The 20385-nt window shown below is 34.7% G+C and overlaps 4 protein-coding genes across 7 annotated transcripts; 2 read left to right on the top strand and 2 right to left on the bottom strand.

Moving 5' to 3' along the window:
* The first annotated feature begins 201 nt into the window (after positions 1-201).
* On the top strand, positions 202-11082 carry LOC136784720 (uncharacterized). The gene is made up of 4 exons (XM_066745591.1): positions 202-346; positions 493-706; positions 10065-10223; positions 10550-11082. The coding sequence occupies exons 2-4, from the start codon at positions 557-559 to the stop codon at positions 10637-10639; spliced, it is 399 nt and encodes a 132-aa protein (XP_066601688.1). The 5' UTR covers positions 202-346; positions 493-556; the 3' UTR covers positions 10640-11082.
* A 424-nt stretch (positions 11083-11506) lies between these two features.
* On the top strand, positions 11507-14071 carry LOC136784718 (putative leucine-rich repeat-containing protein DDB_G0290503). Of its 3 annotated transcripts, XM_066745588.1 has the most exons (8): positions 11507-11779; positions 11853-11979; positions 12049-12193; positions 12281-12556; positions 12670-12811; positions 12876-13646; positions 13744-13878; positions 13958-14071. In XM_066745588.1, exons 1-8 carry the CDS (start codon positions 11680-11682, stop codon positions 13984-13986), a joined length of 1725 nt encoding a protein of 574 aa, XP_066601685.1. In that variant the 5' UTR covers positions 11507-11679; the 3' UTR covers positions 13987-14071. The 3 variants fall into 3 exon arrangements, with proteins under 3 accessions (XP_066601685.1, XP_066601687.1, XP_066601686.1); XM_066745590.1 differs by lacking the exon at positions 11507-11779 and having other exon boundaries at positions 11854-11979; positions 12286-12556; XM_066745589.1 differs by lacking the exon at positions 11507-11779 and having other exon boundaries at positions 11862-11979; positions 12083-12193.
* Positions 13885-16660, bottom strand: LOC136784717 (tRNA (uracil-5-)-methyltransferase homolog A-like). Its single transcript, XM_066745587.1, has 8 exons — positions 16170-16660; positions 15843-16001; positions 15587-15779; positions 15386-15513; positions 15058-15308; positions 14741-14975; positions 14474-14666; positions 13885-14401 (listed from the first exon to the last, which is right to left on the bottom strand). Exons 1-8 carry the CDS (start codon positions 16485-16487, stop codon positions 14139-14141), a joined length of 1740 nt encoding a protein of 579 aa, XP_066601684.1. The 5' UTR covers positions 16488-16660; the 3' UTR covers positions 13885-14138.
* A 61-nt stretch (positions 16661-16721) lies between these two features.
* Positions 16722-19998, bottom strand: LOC136784733 (zinc finger BED domain-containing protein 4-like). Of its 2 annotated transcripts, XR_010824448.1 has the most exons (6): positions 19875-19998; positions 19373-19566; positions 19122-19296; positions 17478-19022; positions 17312-17404; positions 16722-17183 (listed from the first exon to the last, which is right to left on the bottom strand). XR_010824448.1 is itself a non-coding variant. In XM_066745613.1 (5 exons), the coding sequence occupies exons 2-4, from the start codon at positions 19373-19375 to the stop codon at positions 17515-17517; spliced, it is 1686 nt and encodes a 561-aa protein (XP_066601710.1). In that variant the 5' UTR covers positions 19376-19566; positions 19875-19998; the 3' UTR covers positions 16722-17404; positions 17478-17514. The 2 variants fall into 2 exon arrangements, 1 of the variants encoding a protein (XP_066601710.1); XM_066745613.1 differs by having other exon boundaries at positions 16722-17404.
* Positions 19999-20385: the final 387 nt, after the last annotated feature.

The raw sequence follows: 20385 nt of genomic DNA, 5'->3' as shown, positions 1-20385 counted from the left end.
AGAAAAAAGTGATGAATTTTCAGAAGAAAGAGAAGAAAATGACGAGGGTAGTTTCTTAATGATTAAGATTTAAGATTGATTGGAGTCGGGATGAATGTTTTCAGTGGCGAACGGTGCGACGTGTATTATCGGCGCTTGCGTCGGATTGGCATGCGTACGCGGTACACAGTGCTAAGTACCAGTATATAGGAAGGCAGCCAGGCTACCGGTCCGTCACATCTCGCGCCTTTCCGATCCTGCAGACTGCGTTCTTCCTTGCTCCCTCACGAAACGAACATCATTCTTTCGGTGTGTGCTCCGCAAGCTGTCCAACCCTCTCAACATCTTTAACTGCATATAGCTTTCAGTAAGAGACTCGTCGAATCATTTCCATGCACGACCAACGAAAATACCTACTTTCTAATGCGTATAATCTCCTTAGAAATAATTTGTGTACTATATATATACATATATATATATATATATATATGTATGTTGTCGATTGTTCCTCAGGGAGCAGCAGTGAACATTTTCATTGGATCGGCCGTCTGCGAAAATTGTTTGAAATTAAAGAAGAATGGTCATCAGGATGGGCAGTCCTCTACTACTCGTGGCTATGTTGGTTTTGCTCCCGGTAATCCTAGCTAACCCCGTCTTGCATAATATCGCCAAGAGAAATGCACTGGATAACGACGCCGATTACATCAACAGGAATGACGAGGATCAGGCAAGTGGAATTTTCTATGTTATTTCGATCTATCGTTTATTTCCTTTGGTATTTTCTCCCTATATACATGCATATATGTCCTGCAGCTTTGCTCAATCACGTAATTAATTTATTATCGCAAATATAAAGAGACAATTTTCATTGTGCGTTATATGTTTGCTTTCAATAATAATGTAATACAATTATTTCTTGGAACGAACGGTCGTTGTGTACACATTTAAAAAAACCAAGCACATATGTATCAGTATTTTTTTAAAATATGCCATTGTTATTACGGGCGTAGATATACATATATCCATTCGCGAAACACTCTTCTGAAATAGAGTAAACCATTTTCTCGTACCTGCTTTAATTGCAAAGAGTGAAATAAAAATAGTATGGCTGAATACAAGTTGAGAGTCCGTAATTACACATTTCAAGACTATATAGTCTCTTGATATAGCGAGCATTCCGAAATCGTTAAATGTCCGATAAAAGTTGTTAATTAAATTAGATGATTCTACGAACGATTCGTTTAGCAGAGAAAATCTTTAATTACACGCTCAATCGCCGAGCTGATTCAAGGACATATTAAACTTATTTCAAGCAGAAAAAATCAATCGAGTTATTTAGTATTAGGAGATAATAAAATTAATATTCCATCGAGCACAGTAGCTCGGTCGAACGATTAATCGACACTACCTTATGATTATCAGTATACAAATTACTCGAGCAAAGCATGGCTCTTATCATTGTTCGTGAATCTGTTGCGAAACTTTGAAAATTTAACTTGACTAATCTAAGATGTAAGATGTGGGGGTGAGAGAGAGAGAGAGAGAGAGCATGGATCCAGTAGAGTTCTAGATACACGTATATAACAAGCAAATACAGAAGTGTCAGCTCTCTGCTGACACTTTCTATTTCAATAACGTTATCTCAATTCTGTTGGTTGGTGCGACAAGCGTTGAAATCTCTAAAAGGAAACGTCACTGGAAACGGCGTACTTCACCAAACCCAGCAAATTCTATAAAGCAACAGTTTTGCCAACGAAAAGCTCGAAGAAGCGCTCATAAAGACGCAATATCCGCTCCTTCTTATACGCTTAAATTTCCTGAACTAGCCAAAAAAAAAAAGAAACATTTACCATCACATTATAGATATAGCAAATAAGAATAATAGATCTCGATTGAATGAGGATTAAATGGATCGATCGAACATGGGGCTAAGAAGATTTGAAGCATTTTATCGAGGCAGTCGCGCGATTACCCTTCCGTAACTTTGATGGAACGCGTCTATTGTTATAATCGAATAGAATGGAAATTTGAAAATGCGCGTGTGTCGTCGAAGGGTCGTGGAAGCCAGCGTTACGGCCTGGGCTATTTGTCGGTCGTTCAATAATTGGAGAAGAAATAAACGATGGAATAGTTTCACCTTCTCTCCTGATTGGTATCGGTAGTCTCGTTTGTTTCTTTTCTTTCCGTCCCCTCGTCGTTCTATTTCCATCGAGACCACTGAAATCGCTTTTGCGGATGATTGTACGTCGCGACAAAGTAATAGTTTAGTAACGCGTCGTTGGCGTCCGACTCTCGCTCGACCGTGACTACTACTTGTTGCGCGTATATATCCAGGTTTCTCTTCCTTGATCATAGCCAGGGCAGCAGTATTAATAATTGTCGCAGCAACAGCAATAACAATGCGTATCAAGCACAATTGCCATGGCAACGCGTTATGCAGTGTATGTGTATACAATGCATACATACTCCAGCCATTTATTCAGTTTACACAGGACGATTAACACGCACGCACCCTCTTGCCCATTCGCTCCTACTTTCCCTCGAAACTTTCATTTCAGCCATAATTTGATAGACCCCCCTGTCATCCAGGGTACGTGACTCGATCGTGTCACGAGCATTGGTCGAATATATATAGTATTCCGAAAAGAGGCATGCAGCCACGTTTGCTCGCTCGCTATATATTTATTCGAATTTTTAAGGAGGATCCAGCATCGCACGTGCAATGGAAAAATTCCAATTTCACTCGATCGCTTCCTCTCCTCGGGACTATAGCTGTGTGTGCCCACTAACAATTTACAGCTCGGCTAATCGAGTGTCTCGTTGCTGAAGAAAAAATAGAGATGGAATATCGCGGGCGCGTTGTTGATAAGAATTGGCTTTTCCGTGCTCTAGATCGTTGATTGTAGTTTGTTACTGCAGGTTACTACGCAACGTTTCAGTGAAACTGGCGTTGATCGAACAAATTGATGTAATGGCCGGGAGGAGAAGAGATGAACCGTGTGCTAAAACGATACAAACGAACGTGCTCGCGTAAATGTGAGTGAAATAATAAAGAATATGCCAAGTAGGCTAGCTCCGTCTCTTCCAATGAACCCCATGACGCCTTCTTTTCTGTAATTGGAACGGTTCTCTCATGAATTTCACGCGCACGCTTCATCATCCCTTCGACGAAAGATATCTTCGTATATACAAAATAGACATTTATATACCTTGATATTTTATCGTCGCGTTAATATATATGCCCATATAGCTTTTCTATACAGATTTTGTTACACACACACGCACATTTGTGTGAATATTTGCACGAATTCAAATGGACCGCTGAAAAAAAAAATTATATCAAGGGAAGAGAGGGAGGGAGAGAGAGAGAGAGAGAGGGGGGAGGGTGATAAATGTTGGGAGTCACGTAGGTGCGTTCGTAGGCAGATGAGATTTGCGTATAAATCCACATACTAATATAAATGGATTATTCGTCAACACGTAAATCCTTGGGCCGACCCATTATAAATATATATGTCTATATATATGTATATATACCCATCGCGTTTAACGCTCATCCTACACGATTTAATTTTGACGCGTTCTATTGGCTTCTTCGTGCCTATAGACGCAGAAAAAACGTCAATCTATCCATTGCAGACATAAATTAAAAAAAGGTTCATTGTAAAAATATGAATAATGAGGAGTTTGGATTATCCCGGACGCGTTCGAAGAATCTACGAAGATGCGTACTGCTGTCGATGATGATCAATTTATGTGTTGATGACACTAATGACAATGACAGACCTGCAGGGGGCTGAATCGTTTAATTAGGTTACTGCTGTGTGATATACAAAGCACGGTAATTAACGACGGTTGCGTTAAACGCAGTGCCTCCAAGTCATCCCCATACGTATATGTAGATATATATATATATATATATTTACAATGCTCTTTCAATTATAACTCGACTCTTTGGACTTTTCGTCGATCGCATCTTCGGTAATTGATATTATCGAAGAGAAATAATATTTTATCGTAACGCATGCACACATTTGAAGGATTCGTACCTGTATTATTATGCGGTATCTCATCTATAATTCTGCCAGGAAATTCTTGTCACCGTCAGATCTCTGAATTTTAATGAATTTCTTGAAAATAGTTGCTTTAATTTGAAGATAGTAAATGAGCTTGGATGCGATTAATTGACACGCATTTCTCCCGCTCGCTATAATTAAGCGGGGGCGGGGACTCTCTTTGCGAACAGGAAGCAAAGTAGAAAACGAGCTTGACGTAGAATAAAGTGTCTTTGGAAACTAGAAACTATCGAAGCAATTGGTACGAGCCGTCCTTCCTTCTGGTATTAGCTTACGCGCTATTACTGCGTCAAGCTGGATGCTTAATCAGACTAATCGAAAAAGGACAAGAAATAAACGTGCAAATTTCGCAGTTTTCCATTGCACACTGGACGCGCGCGCGGACTTTTGGAAAATCGCTCGAGGGCAATTTGCTCGAGCACGCCGGTGCAAACACTCTGCAAGTTTTTCCTTCGGTATACCGAAAACCTGTTATGGCGAATCCAGTTGAAAGCGATTACTTTGGAAAGTGGAAAATGAAGTATTTGATAGGCTTTCGGCTGAGTAATCATGACCAGCGCGTGCTGGTGTGTTGATGGTGTGCTGCGCCAACCCAACCATACAATTCCGCAATTCGCGAGAGTAATTTATTTTGGCCCTTGATAAATACTCGGTTCTCGACCTCCTACAATATATATATATATATATATACAACTTTTAAAACCTCGTTAAATATACGCTCGCTTAAACGAAAGCTCTAGCCAAGTTTAAGAGCACCGCGCGAGACTCGATCGACGATCCGCAACGTCTAACAATAAACACAGTTATATATTATATACCTCAAGTGGCAACCTTGTCCCAGCAATATCTCAAGACTTGCGAGAAAATTCATTTCGTCAGCTGCTTGGCTTCATAATCGACAGGAAGCTCTCTCTCTCTCTCTCTCTCTCTCTACGCAATAGTAAAACGGAAACCAAGCAGTAATTACATCCTAATGTACCGAAATAACTAGCAATATTTCACGAACGTTATAACGATCGAACACAGAACGCAGAGGGAAAACAGTTTTCCGGAATATTGTGTTAATTCTAGCGTGAAAATCGTAAGAAAGAATTTATCGAAACACGAGTGAATTGACCTCGTTTCAAAGCGCTCCATTAATATATACAAGCTGCTTCCGGAATGCTTCTTTCCTTCCACACATATGTATATTATCATTTATTCAGCAGCAGTGTTAAGCAATTTGAGCAATTAGTGCGTAGATTAGACCGAGAAGAAGGGAATTTTTTGTTGCCAATAAGAGTGTCTGCACGCTCTATATATATAGGAATAAATGCGAAATCGTGCTTCGAAATTAACGAGCTGCCTCTTATATTTATCTTCTTTTCAACTTTGCATTTAAACTTGACGCTAGTGTTCTTCTACGAGAGATGGGGGACTATCTCTAAGGATACTTCCCACGCACCCAGTTGAAAAATTCACAAGCTCCTGCGAGAAAGAAGCGTGCAATAAACGCGTCCAGCTACGCCAAAGCTCTTTTGTGTCAAAGCTCTATTAACCGAGCTGTAAGACTGGTTTTGTCTTTATACATATATATAGACTCGTGTTTTTCTCGTTTCTGCCCTCAGCTATGTATATATATATATACATATAGCCACGCATATTCGCTTATAATGCTCTCGATATTACAATTTCAACTGCTGCTATGCACGCTACGTATTTTCATCCTAATTTTCTCAATTCTTTATTCCTTCCTGCATGCCAGCAATCTTGCCTCTCCAATCATCGGTCAATTCTCCTTTCTTCCCTTTATCTTTCAACTCGACGTAATTCTTTTGAGATTGGAAGAAAAGGCTCTGCTATAGATTCCAAATGCATGGTTATTCCTTAAATTATTAACCATGATATATTAGCGATTTTCACAAATATTTAACAATCATAATATTACACCGTTATTATTATTGTTTATTCAAATAAATTTGGTATACAATTGATACTGAAGAGATGACTCATGGGTTACTCGATGAAATTGCACAAGAGTTTTCTCAACCATTGATTTTCTCTGGAAATGAATATATATATATATATATATATATATATAAGAGAAAAGGTGTAGTTATATATATACTTGTGGAATATAAAGGTGGAATAATAGTTGTTGTTTCGCGTTAAAGCGGACGCCCTGGCGAAACATTGTGAATCGAGCGAAATATCGAGGGAAAATTGAGCGTCAGTTTTAAAACAATGAGGGTAATTCGTGAGAAACGTTGAATATCGCAATTAAACCGGAGCTCGGCACTGTCGTTTGAAATTTCGCGCCAACGCTTTCTGTACGTCCTCTCTACCCGGCTCTCCCCCACCCCCTACACCAACGCACTTTTCTACTCCTCTAGAAATATGTATGTACATGTCTACGTGTCAGAAATTTCTCAAATCCCACTGGGGAAAAAGCTCTGCGCGCTTTAATCCAGCCCCGATAGTGGCGTTCAAACATTCGTCCGTCCATAGAATCAATTCATTCTTCAATAGCGTTTTTAAATGTTTATTCCCAATACGCCACCTTTATAAGCTTTGAAATTTTAAACGGTCTCCAATAGCAAACACTCGCATACCGCACTTTTATTACTCGCGTACGGATGCATTTACGAAAAATCACTTTTCTTTTATTTATTGCGTAATAAATTTTCGCTTTTTCATGACAGATTAAAAACGACTCGATTTATATATATATATATATATATATATATATAGGATTTCGTCTTGCGGGACGTGAAATGTGATTTACTCTCGAGAAGGAGCACTGCAGCATTTTTGTCGGATTTATGCTCGAGCGTTACCACATAACGGGAAATTGATTCGTGTGCGGTCCGGCCCCAACTCGCCTCTCTATACTTTCTCTACAGCTAAATGTATATGTATATATACGCTCGCGTTGTAGCCAAACTACACTAAACACGAATCAAATTCCCGCAGTTTACCATTGGAAGCTGATGCAGGACGCGCTTAAAAAACCTATATTAAAATAAATATTAAACGTCAGAGAGTTGGAAGAATAAGGCGAAAATAAAAGTGGCGAAAAAGGCTGCTTCGCTTATTCGTCAAGAACTCAATAATAAGGGAAGCCTGCATGCTTTTCCTCTACTTTTCGTCCATCCGATTTGACTAAATGGACCATTTAGAAGTGCATGCATCTCTCTCGCGTCAGGAAAGATTTACTCGCGATAAGTCGATCAAAGCGAAAGAGAATAAAATTGCAGGATTAATTAAGGCGCGATTCAAAATTCTATAGAATATATGTATATAGGTTTTGAGCTATATATTTCCCTGTGAATCCTATATACGCGTTCGGTATATGCGATAAGAGAAGAGAATATCTGCACAAGCAAGGGATTTGGCGGTCTATAATACTTATACGCGTCCATTTCTGCACCGAGATATAACGTTACATTGATTTCTCGCTTCTCTTTGAACGGAGCTTAATTAAATTTGGATTTCGGCTAAAAGGGCCAATCCCCCACGCGCGGGCCGACGTGCTTTCGCCGCCATTAGAAATCGCGCTGCCTCACTCGTCTTTCGTTCTCGCATGGTATACATCACCGTCACTTAAATCCCTACAGCTCCTGGATCAATCAGACATTTCACCTTTCTCCAACCGAAAAATCGCGACCGAAGCAATTTATCGTGCACGCTCTCTGCAGATTCATAGGATTTTGCGCGCGGCGGGCGGCGGGCGGCCAAAGTTTATTTAGCTTCGTTCGGTCGTCATTTCTTTTTCACGATTTTTCAATTATCTCGGCCAGCTATAGAGTCAACAGCAAAGTCCATGTTTATTATGTGCCTTTACGCACAGCCGAGCAGTAATTGCAACGGTATATATACTATAAAAATTATTCTTCCTTCCGTTGGGAAATTTCTCTCGGTTTTTTTTTTTTTTTTTCGTTCTTTCCAAACAAGCACTTGGACATTGATGGATATTCATGAATTTTTCATCCTGAGACAACGAGTATAACATTGTTGCAAAAAAGCCAATGCTGGGGGCATGCGTGTATGTATTATATATATATTTATAGAGACAGAGGGTCTCTCGAAAACGTTTCGAGTTGGAAAGATTTGCTTGGAAAGTAGACTCTCTCTTCTGCTAGCTCCTTCCTCTTTGAAACACCAATACAAGGAAACTGTCTTATTACCCAGCGAAGATGTTGTAAAATCGCTAAACTTATGCTCCAAGGGAAGCTATATATACCTCTGCCAATTTACTCGCGAGGTTTGATCGACTGGCTAAATTGGTTTATAGCGCGAACAATTTATCATCTTCCTCTATTCATTATTTATAAGACTATACACACACACGCACACACAAATATATATATAAAGGTAATTTGAAAAAGTGACCGATTCATTTCGTCAGAGTCATCGAACTCGATCAATTTGGAAATACGTCGACGGAAAACTCCCTTATCAGCCGCTTTAGCCTCTGTAATAAACGATGCTTCCCCAAACACGGATACGACAGAATCCTCATCGAATCCCCAATCTTATCAGGCTAAAAGTAAGATCGTTGAGGAAGAAAAACGTGGTAGATTCTATCTCTCTCTCTCTCTCTCTCTCTCTCGAGAGAGAGAGAGAGAGAGAGAGAGAGAGAGATATACAGGGTGTATAACCGAAGACGCAACAGAAATCGAAAATAAAAATTCATTTATCTCTGTAAATATAAGAGGGATTAATTTTTTGTATATAACATGTTTAGAGTTCCTTTACATTTACTATAAAAACTGTTCTATACAAAAAATTAATACCTCTTATATTTACAGAGATAAATGAATTTTTATGTTGGACCTCGGGTGCACCTTCGGTGATACACCCTGTATATAGCATAAATCTTACTATTGCAGCGCTTGGAACAAGACGCGATAAGCCTCGCGGACTAATCGATTCCGATCTTAATTACAGCTGTTAATTATAAAATCAATTTAAAATTATTGAAAAGCTGTCATTATTCTTCTCTGCATGCAATTGTTTCTCGCTGTTTTCAATATTTCCCAAATTGTACCTATACCTCGATTTATCTGTTAATTAAATCTCGGGGAATGGCACCTGTGGTTACCACTTGAGCTTCGTTCAATGTTTAAATAGCTCTTTAATACGATTATTCCGCTTTTAGCTCGCATTAATTCAACCTGATAAAACCTATATTATTGTTTTTATCTCACAATATGCGCGCATTTTTCAGAAATTCCCGCGTTATTGTTGCACATTTGCCAGTTACTATATATATAGTTACACGGTGCCCTCGTTTTGCTAAGGAGAAACGCGGGCAACGCGACGGAATAATAAAAGGCACGTATCTATACTATATCGCTACAATAAGATGGTAAAATGAGATTTTCTCCCGACTTGTCATTATTTTTATCGCTGGCATATCGCACCTTGTGCTATCGCATGCAGCAAAGATGCTTTATATCCTATATATACATATAGCACATTCTCGCGAAATTATTCCAATGAGTTTATCGTTAAATACAAAGAGGCTTTTATCCGTGTATTTCTTGCAGCAGGGCGAATCATCAACGCACAATCTTCTCTGCACCACATTATTCTCTCTTAAACTCTGTGCAGACTATTTTTAAATATCAAGTATTTACTCTAACACGCTGTAAGCTCGATATTTCAAAAGTTTTATTAATGAAACGAGAGAGGCGAGTAAACATTGGAATGACAATCCTCCGTAAAGTTGATCTCATTTCAACAACGAGATATATATATATATATATATATATAGTTTGCTGCATACTAGATGTATTCTACGTTTTGCTTCATCATTCGTTTATCTCTGCTTCGAACAGTTTACTCGAAATTAATACTGTTTCTGCAACATAGTCGAGATATAACTTTTCCGCGTTAGAGAAACTGCTCTTGTTATAATTAAAAATATATATGTATAATAATTGAAGATTTTCAGGTCGCGCGCTGTCATCAAGTATATATATATATATATATGCATGGGAATAAAATGAAAATTTGCCTCTTCAGATTTTCATGGAAAACTCCCAGACTAGCAAGGACAAGAGGGCAGCTTTGTTGTTGGACAGACTGATGGTGGAGCTTCAGAAAGCCGTGGATGGAAACGACAAAAATCTTAATAGCAGAAGACCAAGTACGCTATCGCTGGGATCGAACGAAGCATCGTTCGTAAGTGAATGTTTTCATTACTTTTATTCAATCTTACAATTAGTTCCGATCAATGGTTATACAAATTTAAATACCATATACATATATAGGTATAGCTCTCTGATCGAATCAGTTTGTGTGTTCCATTGATTAAAATTCAACTACTCGTTCGTTATGACGCAGGAAGATTGTAGATTTTGTTGGATTAAATTAGATTACGTACTCCACTTATAGTTGGAGCTGCGTAAAGGGAAAGGGAAACTTTTAGTACATGTGAACTTTTTAATTAGCTTATGTTGATGATAGGAGAGGATAAAATTCATCGGAGGTCAAATGTCATTTTTCAGCCAAAGGATCTTCAACGACGTGGCCAACCAAAGAACAAAAATTACTGGCGTTGCTACTTCAACGCTGTCTCGTGCTTCAAAAGGAAGTGATAACGATTCTGGACACTCTCACCCCTTCCCATTTCGCACAGTTATAATATCACACACTATATATAATTATATCGGCAATAGTGAATTCATCACACACACATCCCTAATTCGATCTTGAGAAAACCTCCTATAAAAAAGAATCAAATACCGATCTACTGGCACTTTCCAGCGACAACTCTATTTCAGGCATTGACACCCCGAGTCTTCTCGCAAACATCTTCTCCTTTATCTGGATTATTATAAATTTTAAACCCAATACCTGATCAATTTGTTTCTCTCTTCTTGTGTTTTCTGTTTCTTTTCTTTTAATAAGACAAAAATCACTTATTAAGGCAATATAACTTATTATTACTAAATAAGTCGGTACATGAATAATCCATCATTTTTTACTACTATGTATCATATATTTCTGTATTTTATGCAATGGGAATGGCCATTATTTGAAAAAGAAAAAAAATTATCAATATATGCATTAAAAATGCGTTTATATTAAATTCAGTATTATTATCCCCTGCATGTAATTAAATAAAATTATTGTTCCCCGGAGCATTGTACGATCAAAACATAACAGGACAAAATCATAATGCTACAAGAAAATATATATATATTTCATATTTCTCAAAATTTAACTTTTCAATCGTAGACGACATTCGTCAAAATTTCTATTATTTTACATCTCGTTTACTAAAAAACCATTGTTAAGTATCGTTGCATATAAAAAAAAGCATTTTTTTTTAACACGCTCTAATATCACCTATTTTTGTATTTCGGTATTCCAACAATTACGTATATAGCTTCTGTTTTGACTAGCATTCCTGAAGAAAAGGTTAAAACGGTTTAAAAAGCTTTGTTTGCTATTCCAATTGCAAGTATTTACAACGCTACAATCCGCGCTGCAACCATTTCAACCATTAAATTAACTGATTACAACGCAAGCTCGTTGATGAATATCTCTTGTAGATCGGTTCTGTAGTTTCTTTGGTTTCTTTAATAAACTTTACCATTGAATAAATCAAGTAAAATAATAACGTTTAGTAAAAATGGATAATGAGGATATTACTCCAGGTGATGAGCAATTTAGTGTTTTATTGGAAAGCTGCTTGCTAGCAGAAATTCAACGCATGGAAGAGGAGAAAGCAGGTGATATTCATAACAACATTAATAATTTTAGTTGTATTTAATTGAATATTTAACTGTTTTAATAAATTGTCAGAGGAAAATCGGGAACTAGCAGAACTGAGGGAAAAATCACAGGAAGAATTAAACGAACGAAAGAAATTAAGAGAAATGAAACACGATGAAATTAATTCATTACAAGTTTTAACGACTACTCTTTCACGGTAATTACGGAAAATCATGTATTGTGAGAAATATTAATTTAATTATCGCTATTATTGTTACAATTAAAGACTACACAGAGATATTAACCGAATTAACCATCAGATAGAATTAGTGAGGAATAAAACCGACCCTGAAACTCAACTGGAAATGCTAAGAATAACTAGGTTTCATGAAATGGGTGACAAATTTGACAAAGTGTGGGAGAGTTACAAGGTAGGTGCCATAATAGCAAAGATCTTAAATCATTTTTAATTTGAATACTTTATCTCTTATGTTTATTATCCTTTGTTAACTGGGTAGAAAAGATATGAGGAAATACCAGAATTTGTAATGATGAAAGAATCTGAAATAGAGTTGACAAAAATTCGTATTCAATATCAAATTCTAAAGTATAAATGGGAGGAAGAACAGAAAAGAAAAAGACTGAAGAATCAAATCGATTGGAAGAGAACTTGTATAGCGATTGTAGAGTTTGCTCAATCAATGTTAAAGCGAGAACATGATCAAAAAGAGTACGAAGAAGTAAAGAAGCAATACTATGAGGCTGAAATCGAACTACAACAGATTATTAAAAAAGTTTGTTGCATTCTTGTTTGTTTTCTGTATTATAAATATAATAAGAATTTTTATTAAATAATTTACATTTATATGTGTATATGAAATTATAAAGAAACACTTTGCGCTTCCAGGCTGAATCCATGAAAAAATTGCTTATACAAGAGGAAGAAGCAAAAAATGAAGAAGCCATATTTAAGAAACCATTACCATCAGTGAGCTTGAGCCAATTTAAGAAACGACGCGTTAGTGTTGATCAAGCCACTAAATTTGAAGGTATTTAATAATAAATATACTATGAACCAAAATGTTTTTACTATTAATAATTCTTTCACTTTAGACGTGATATCATTAAACTCCACGCTCCTTCAACAAATGTGCTCGAAAGAGACAGATTCAGTAATATCATCCTCTACGATAGAAAAGATTAAAGAGTCTGAGATGGCTATAGATGTTGAAGGCTCTAGTAGCCCACAGTCTACTATTGTGCTAGAAAAGACTGTTGCTACAACTGAAACCATCAATAACGTTGAAACAAATGTAGATGCGAATATTGGTGTCAAGAATAATGATGAAAGGGAAAAAACTGTCCCACTGATTAAAAGCAATTTTGCAGTTGAAGATAATAATTTAATTACTAATATAATACTTAATCAAAGTGATACAAATATAGCAAAGATTAATAATAAGACTGCTTATGTTTCAAATTTTGCTGATAGATCTGTCAGTGAAAATATCACATTTATTAGTCAAGAAGCACTTGGCACAAAGAATAGTGATTCTGTAATAATAAATGAAAGAAATGACTTTCACGATAGTTGCAGCGAGAGCTCAGAATTTTCTTTGAATATGAATGTAAAAGCTAAGAAACAGCAATCCAGCAGTCAAGAGCAACTATCGCAAACTTACAGCAACAAAGAAAATGAAAATACTGTAGAAGTTTTGCATTTACCTAAAGTTAAAGAAATTAAAAGTGTTAAAATCAATGTGTTCCCTGTACAGTGTAACTTCGATAATAGTAGTCTCTTCAGTGGCTGCTTTTCAAGTAACTATGAATTTTGTGAAAGCGAAATTTCCATGGATTTAGAAGATAATCAATTAATGTTAAAAGGTAAAAATTACATTTTCAATTTCTATCAAGTTCTATAAATTTCTGTTTTATTATATATTACATAATTGCATCAATGCAAAAATAACGATTACTGTAGATGAAGAAACATCAAAGTGCCCATCAAATATATCCTCCATTGATGATATCTCTGATAATGTTCAACACAATTTTAAGAATATTAGCAAAGCTATGGACACAAATAACAGTGATATAAGTGTTTCAAATTTGTCAGGTAATTCTTAGTTTTCAAATTTATTTTACACTCTCACCAAAAAGTTATTCAATAATATTTTTACTGTTACCATTTTCAGAAAAGTTTAACAAACATAATTTGTTTTAAGTTACAAAAGAAATAATTTTTGTTTATATGTATTTACTACTCAATAGTTGTTTCTTAAACAATATTTTATAATACAGTATATGGTTTTAACAATATAAAATATAATTCAATATAGTTACAAAGATGTTTCTTTTATTCTATCAATAAAAACTCTAGTCGCCATTAGTAGAATCGTTTAACGGTTCCATGGCTTTGGAACACCTGTCAAGGCATATTATCAGCTCGCAATGATTCGTGTGTGGAAACATATCAATTGCTACTGCTTTTACAGGTACAAAAGGTTCTCCAATGTATTGTTTTGAGGCTGGCCTTGCAAAGTCTACCAAATTTCTCATCGCCGCACGAGGGTTACAAGAAATATAGACAATTCTGTTTACTTTTTTCATATTTCGTAGTGTTGATAAAGCTTTTTGATCTACAATTGAGAACATGTTCTCTAATTAAAAAATAATAAGAAATTTAAAAACTAAAGGAATTTTCAACATACGCAAGCCAGCTCTCGGAGGATCTACGACTGCAATAATAGAAGACTTGGTAGCTCTGTGAATAACTGCTGATAAAATATCTTCTGCTTTACCAAGAAGGAATTCGCAATTTTCTATCTGATTTTCAATCGCATTTTGTCTGGCATCTTGGATAGCATCTGATACCACTTCGAGACCCAGAACTTCTCCACAGTACTAAAAAAAATTATTCCAGGGTCACTATATAACATCTATAATCAATAAATCTTACAGTTTATTAGCGAACAAACTTTTGAAAAGCTGAGGCCAATTGTTCCTGTGCCACAGCAAATATCCAAGACTGTTGTGTCCATGGTTGGTTCTGCTAACTCAATGGCTGCTTTATACAAAACTTCAGCACCTAATGTATTGATTTGAAAAAATGCCAGGGGAGATATACGAAATTTCATTCCTAAAAGCACCTCTTCAATAAATTTTGCTCCACTTATATGTTCTATATTACTTTCACTTGACCCATTAGTACTTCTGTATTGAAAAGAAAAAATATATTGAATTGTGCATAATACATTCTCAACTGTGCATTGTAAGAAGTTTTTAACAGAATTACTTTTTATCTAAAGTATGAAGATACAGAGAAGTAACTTTTGCTTCAATACCCTTTCCATTTTCAAAAAAATGTTGAAGGTCAAATTTTAGCTTGTTCAAAACCTCGCTATTTAAATTTTGAGCGGATATACCTAATATTAACATTAGATGACCTCCACGTGTAGACCTTGCAGTAATCTGGCGCCAATGTCCGCTATGGTCTACTGGATTATAAGCTTTTAATTCATAATTTTGTACAAATCCTTCAAAAATCTATTAAAAAACATCTGATTTCAATTATCATAAAAAAATTTTAAATGAAATGTTACTCATATGGCAAAAAACTTTACTTTTACTGCTTCCTTCATACATTTTGGAATATGACAAAGATGATCTATTGGACCCACAGCTGTACATCCAGCTGCGTAACTAGATAAACGAAAACCAATTATAATTTTATCACCTTTCACATTATACCCTGCATTGAAAATATATCCATGATAAAATTGATTAAAAATAATTAATATAAGACATTTAAAATTCAAAATTACCAATTGTAAATTCACATTTATTTCTGTATTCTTGTGTGGCATCTGAGTGAAGTATAGGTTTTAACTCGCAAGGTAGGCCGTCATATTCCTTTGTTTGAGTTTCTAACCATTTTGATAAATCTTTATTTTCATTAAAAATTTGTAGACCAATCTTTCTTAGAATTAACTTCATTTCATTTTGTTTTTGCTCTAACTGTAATTCAGGAAATATTTATTCAAGTAATTAAAATAGTGTTTTAATAATAAACAATCTTACTTGATTTATATATGATACATTGCACAAAGGAATAGTAGAAATTTGAACTCTTTCTGATGGAGACAATCCTTCCTCATTTGTATCAGTCTTTTGACGCTTATTTGCAGTCTCTTCCTCTATTTTTCTTTTTAGGAATGGATCAGCTGCTGGCTTAGCTGGCTATAAAATTTGGATTATCAAAAACAAGTTATATAAATATTAATAAAAAAAAACCCAGTAATAAGACACTGGCAAGTACAGAAAAAAAACTTAAACCATTCCAAAGATAATACTGCATATACTGGAAACAACCTAAATTAAAAAAGATACAAAAGAATTAAGATTTACCTGCGCTCTAAGTGTTTTACTTTTCCATTGAATTCCATTAAGTACGGATATCGCTCGCAGTTTATTTTCTTCATTTCGAAAACACAAGTACAAAATATTGCAACCTTTCTTTAGAGGTTTTATTTTACAAGATTTCAGATCTAATTTTTCATTTATAAACCTCTTTAATTCTCCAACTCCATAATACTTAGGTAGACCTCTTACTTCTATTTTATACTTTTCTGATGTAAAGTCATCTCTATCCAGATATGCATAAGGATCATCATTCTTTTTAACTGTTTCATCACTTGACACTGGTTCGGGCTCTACCTTATTCATTTTTATTAAATACAATAAGGATAAGTATTCGGATGTTTAAAAACTTTTCTAGTACGTCCGGTACTGAGTATAAAACCACACGTTAACCTGTAACTCTTGTTCCTACCTCCTACTTCCCAGACTTCCCACTTCCCAGCAGTGATGCCAGAACTCAGAAGGTAGACCGTCGGTCTGGCATCACTGCTTCCCAGAGTTCCCAGTTCCCACACTTCCCACTGCTTCCCACCCACTAGTGATGCTCAAATCTTCAAACTATATCGATATTTCGTATCGATACGTATAGCGCAGCATAACATCGATACGTGAAAAATATCGAGCTCCTTGTATCGATATTTCGATATTCATCGATACTTATAGAATATGTCATGTATGTAGTATAATAATAATATACGCACAGTTGATTTTGTTATTACATGTAATTAACTATATAAAGTGAATTTTTAAACAAATTCAATACAAATGGTATGTTAAATTTTCAGTTTTTTCTTTGTAAATTGTTTTAAGTGCTACTATGTATAAATAAAAGCTATTATATCTATATTTATTTTTTCCTTACTTTTAATTAATTCTTCAAATTTCACAAAATATAATATATGATAATTATTATACAACTATATAACATAACGTAATATTAAGACAGCTAGCAAATGATGTCACCTATAGATGCTTAATTAATATACCAATAGTTGACGTAACCTATAACAAAACTGACAAAAGTAAATGAAGAATTCTTAATATTTACTGTAAAATTTATAGTTTGTGAACTAATATGTAGTTTATATTAGCTTTCTTTAACTTAATAGATGAATAATTATCAAGTTAACCTTAGGCTACTGCATGAAGTATGAAAGAGCGGTAGAGTACAAATCATCACAGATTTCATGTTACGTCCTGTAGGCTCAGGCTTACTCCAGTATCTATAAAAATTATTGTACAATTGAGATACAGTACATATGATATATGATAATTAATATCACTAACACAGCTTACCTAATTAAGTAAGATACAAAATCTTGACATTGCTAACTTATAATTTCCAGTCTTCCAAATGTAGCGACCCTAAGAATAACAGCTGCTGTAAATGTGTACCATTTAAGCGGTTCCTACTTTCCGTTACTATCCTCCCAGCTTTCGAAAATAATCGTTCGCAAGGAACAGATGATGCAATTGTTGCTAAGTATTTTCTCCCTAATTTATTCAACGCAGAGTTATTCATTTTCCAATAATTTATGGGACAAGCATCTATTTGTATTGGAGGTTGGTTTAAGTAGACCCTTAAATCTTCTGGTATATTATTAAAATTATCTTTCCCTTTTGATTTTATTTCATGCACTAATGTTTCATGATAATACCAAAAATGATTAGTATTCATATTAATATCTGAATAATTTTCATAATTTTCATCATTTGAAACTGAATCATTTAAAATGGTTGCTAATTTATTTGTGATATTAGTACAAGCAATTTGGTCCATAAAATGAATTGACTTGAACCTGGGATCAAGAATTGTTGCACAAGCCAAAATAAACTCTTTTTCAATATTGCAAAATCTCAGTTCAAATTGTTGAATTAGCTGTTCTTTCATCTTATTTCCTGCTGCTGTTGTAGGATTTAACTGATTTAATTTCTTTTTTAATGTACTTATTATTGGTATGACTTTGCTAGCCGTTAAGTAGAATTCACCACATATTATTTTAGTTGCTTCTTTAAACGGCTTTAAAAGTTCTATAAATTCCTTTAATATTTGTAATTCTGTAGCAGTAACCATAACTGGAGCAGCAGGAAATCTAAGAAGTATTGATCCAACTTTATCAGACAATTCTATAAATCTTTCTAGCATGTCGTGGGTCGAATTCCACCTTGTATCAACAGACTGTATTAGTTTCAAATTTGATACAGCTCGTAAAGAATCCATTGCAGTTACAGATTTTTTAAAATAAGTAACAATAGATTTAATTTTTTTGCATATCAAATGTATTTCATCACATTCTAATATTTTTGAGGGTACTAAATGAAGGCTATGTGCAAAACAAGAAAGATGCTTATCTGCACCAAATGCATCCTTTATAGCCTTTTTTATGTTTGCCCCATTATCAGAGACGATGCATATAATACTATTAAAACATATTTTCCACTGATCTACAGTATTCAAAAGCCACGCTTCAAGGTTTTCAGAACTATGCTTATCATTCAGTTCAGTTACTCCTAATGCCACTGATTTATGTTTGTCATCATATATGTAATGACATGTTAACCCTAAATAACTTTTAACATTTAATAGATCGGTCCAGATGTCAGTTGTAAGCGATAAATATTCAGTCTGATGGAGATATAATTTTATTTTCTCTGATAAAATTTCATACTTCTGTTCGAGAAGCCTCGTTAGTGTACTTCTGCTAGGAATTCTATACAAAGGACATAGCAATCTGATAAATGCTTGAAAGCCTTCCTTTGCTACGGTTAAGTATGGCATATTGTCTTTTGCAATCATGAATAACAATGAGTTTGTTATTTCTGTTTCTTTGTTACCTCCAGCTAGAATAATATTATATATAATAATGATTGATGTTATACACATATATAGTGTTCATTTCGCTGAATGAAAATTAAAAGCTTTTGTCATTTTTACTTTACCTTGATATGAATTCTGCTTGTACAATGACATGTCTATTCTTGGTTGTTTTCTTAAATATGGACTTTCCATTACGGATAAGGAATCTGATGATATAGTGGCGCTCGATGAAGATGAAATTAAATTATTTAAACAATCAGGTTCATCAAGATTTTCTAAGCCAACTTCATATTCAGTCTGTAATTTTAAAATGAGTGAATAAACATGTGATATTAGAAGAAATGGAATGCAAAATAATGTAGATCATTTTTACCATTGTTATATTTCTTTTCAATGATGGTTTTTTATTAATAACAGAATCAGGGTTCAAGTCCAAATCTGGGTGGTATCTTGTTAAATGAGTTTTTAAATTGGTTGTGTTCCCACTTCTTTTTACTTCTACTTGACATATCTTGCATTTTCCTCCAGTAGCTGTTTTTATAAAATACTTCCATACAAGGCTCGGCACTATAAGTTAATATAATGTTTGGAGAACACTACTTATACGATAAATCAACTTTACTAAATATATAAATATAAAAAGAAAAGGAAAGAATAGTAATGATAAATAATGGAAAGGATTTGCACATACTGATGAGGGGAATTCTAGTACTTCTGAGATTAAATTAATTCTTGTGAAAAACATTAATTAAAAGGTCCTGAAAAATGTGTTATAAAAATATATAATTAAAATTGCTTACAATAAAATCGTGTTAAACATTTACGCTTAAACATAATATTAATTTTTAATTGTTAACTAAAAAAGAGACTTATACCTTCAATTTTGTTTAATCAGATTTCAACGAATTTTTATACCGTTAATTCTTAATTTTAAATTGTGGTAGTTGTGAAGGAAATTAAATTTTCTTCGCATGCTTCGATTATGCATTCATATAGTTTTACCAAGAAAGTTCAGAGTGAATTGAGCTTAATTAGTACAAATGCAGTTTCGCGCAAGTCAGTATATCGAAATTCGATATCGACATCTAAGTATCGATAAACCGATATATCGTGCAACGTAAACTTGATACAAAATATCGAAATATCAATGTAAAAATATCGATATTTCGATATATCGATATAATATGGACATCACTACCACCCACGTGTGCGCTGCGTTTTTTATCATTCAGATTACTTCAGATTCGCGATCTCAAGTAAATTCAGATGGCAGCACAGCGATGTAATACTAACATGGCGGAATCAATAGGGATAATAAAAAATTTAAAAAGATCTTTCATAGAAAGACAAGCAATATTAAATGCTAAGCATATTATTTCTTGTGGA

Source organism: Prorops nasuta, unplaced genomic scaffold (genome assembly GCF_024137725.1).
Source record: "Prorops nasuta isolate Cenicafe-Biocafe unplaced genomic scaffold, Cenicafe_Pnas_1.2 PNAS00067, whole genome shotgun sequence".
Taxonomy (NCBI): domain Eukaryota; kingdom Metazoa; phylum Arthropoda; class Insecta; order Hymenoptera; family Bethylidae; genus Prorops; species Prorops nasuta.
The sequence above is the reverse complement of the archived record's forward strand: the minus strand, read 5'-3'. Positions and strand labels throughout refer to the sequence as shown.

Coding starts and splice junctions, on each gene's coding strand:
- LOC136784720 (XM_066745591.1), top strand. CDS start 557: ATGGTCATCAGGATGGGCAGTCCTCTACTACTCGTGGCTATGTTGGTT. Junction 707..10,064: donor ACAGGAATGACGAGGATCAG/GCAAGTGGAATT, acceptor TTGCCTCTTCAG/ATTTTCATGGAAAACTCCCA. Junction 10,224..10,549: donor GATCGAACGAAGCATCGTTC/GTAAGTGAATGT, acceptor GTCATTTTTCAG/CCAAAGGATCTTCAACGACG.
- LOC136784718 (XM_066745588.1), top strand. CDS start 11,680: ATGGATAATGAGGATATTACTCCAGGTGATGAGCAATTTAGTGTTTTA. Junction 13,647..13,743: donor TAATCAATTAATGTTAAAAG/GTAAAAATTACA, acceptor CGATTACTGTAG/ATGAAGAAACATCAAAGTGC. Junction 13,879..13,957: donor AAGTGTTTCAAATTTGTCAG/GTAATTCTTAGT, acceptor TACCATTTTCAG/AAAAGTTTAACAAACATAAT.
- LOC136784717 (XM_066745587.1), bottom strand. CDS start 16,487: ATGAATAAGGTAGAGCCCGAACCAGTGTCAAGTGATGAAACAGTTAAA. Junction 15,309..15,385: donor GTATGAAGGAAGCAGTAAAA/GTAAAGTTTTTT, acceptor GTTTTTTAATAG/ATTTTTGAAGGATTTGTACA. Junction 14,667..14,740: donor TTGGCCTCAGCTTTTCAAAA/GTTTGTTCGCTA, acceptor AATTTTTTTTAG/TACTGTGGAGAAGTTCTGGG.
- LOC136784733 (XM_066745613.1), bottom strand. Junction 19,023..19,121: donor CAAGCAGAATTCATATCAAG/GTAAAGTAAAAA, acceptor ATATTATTCTAG/CTGGAGGTAACAAAGAAACA.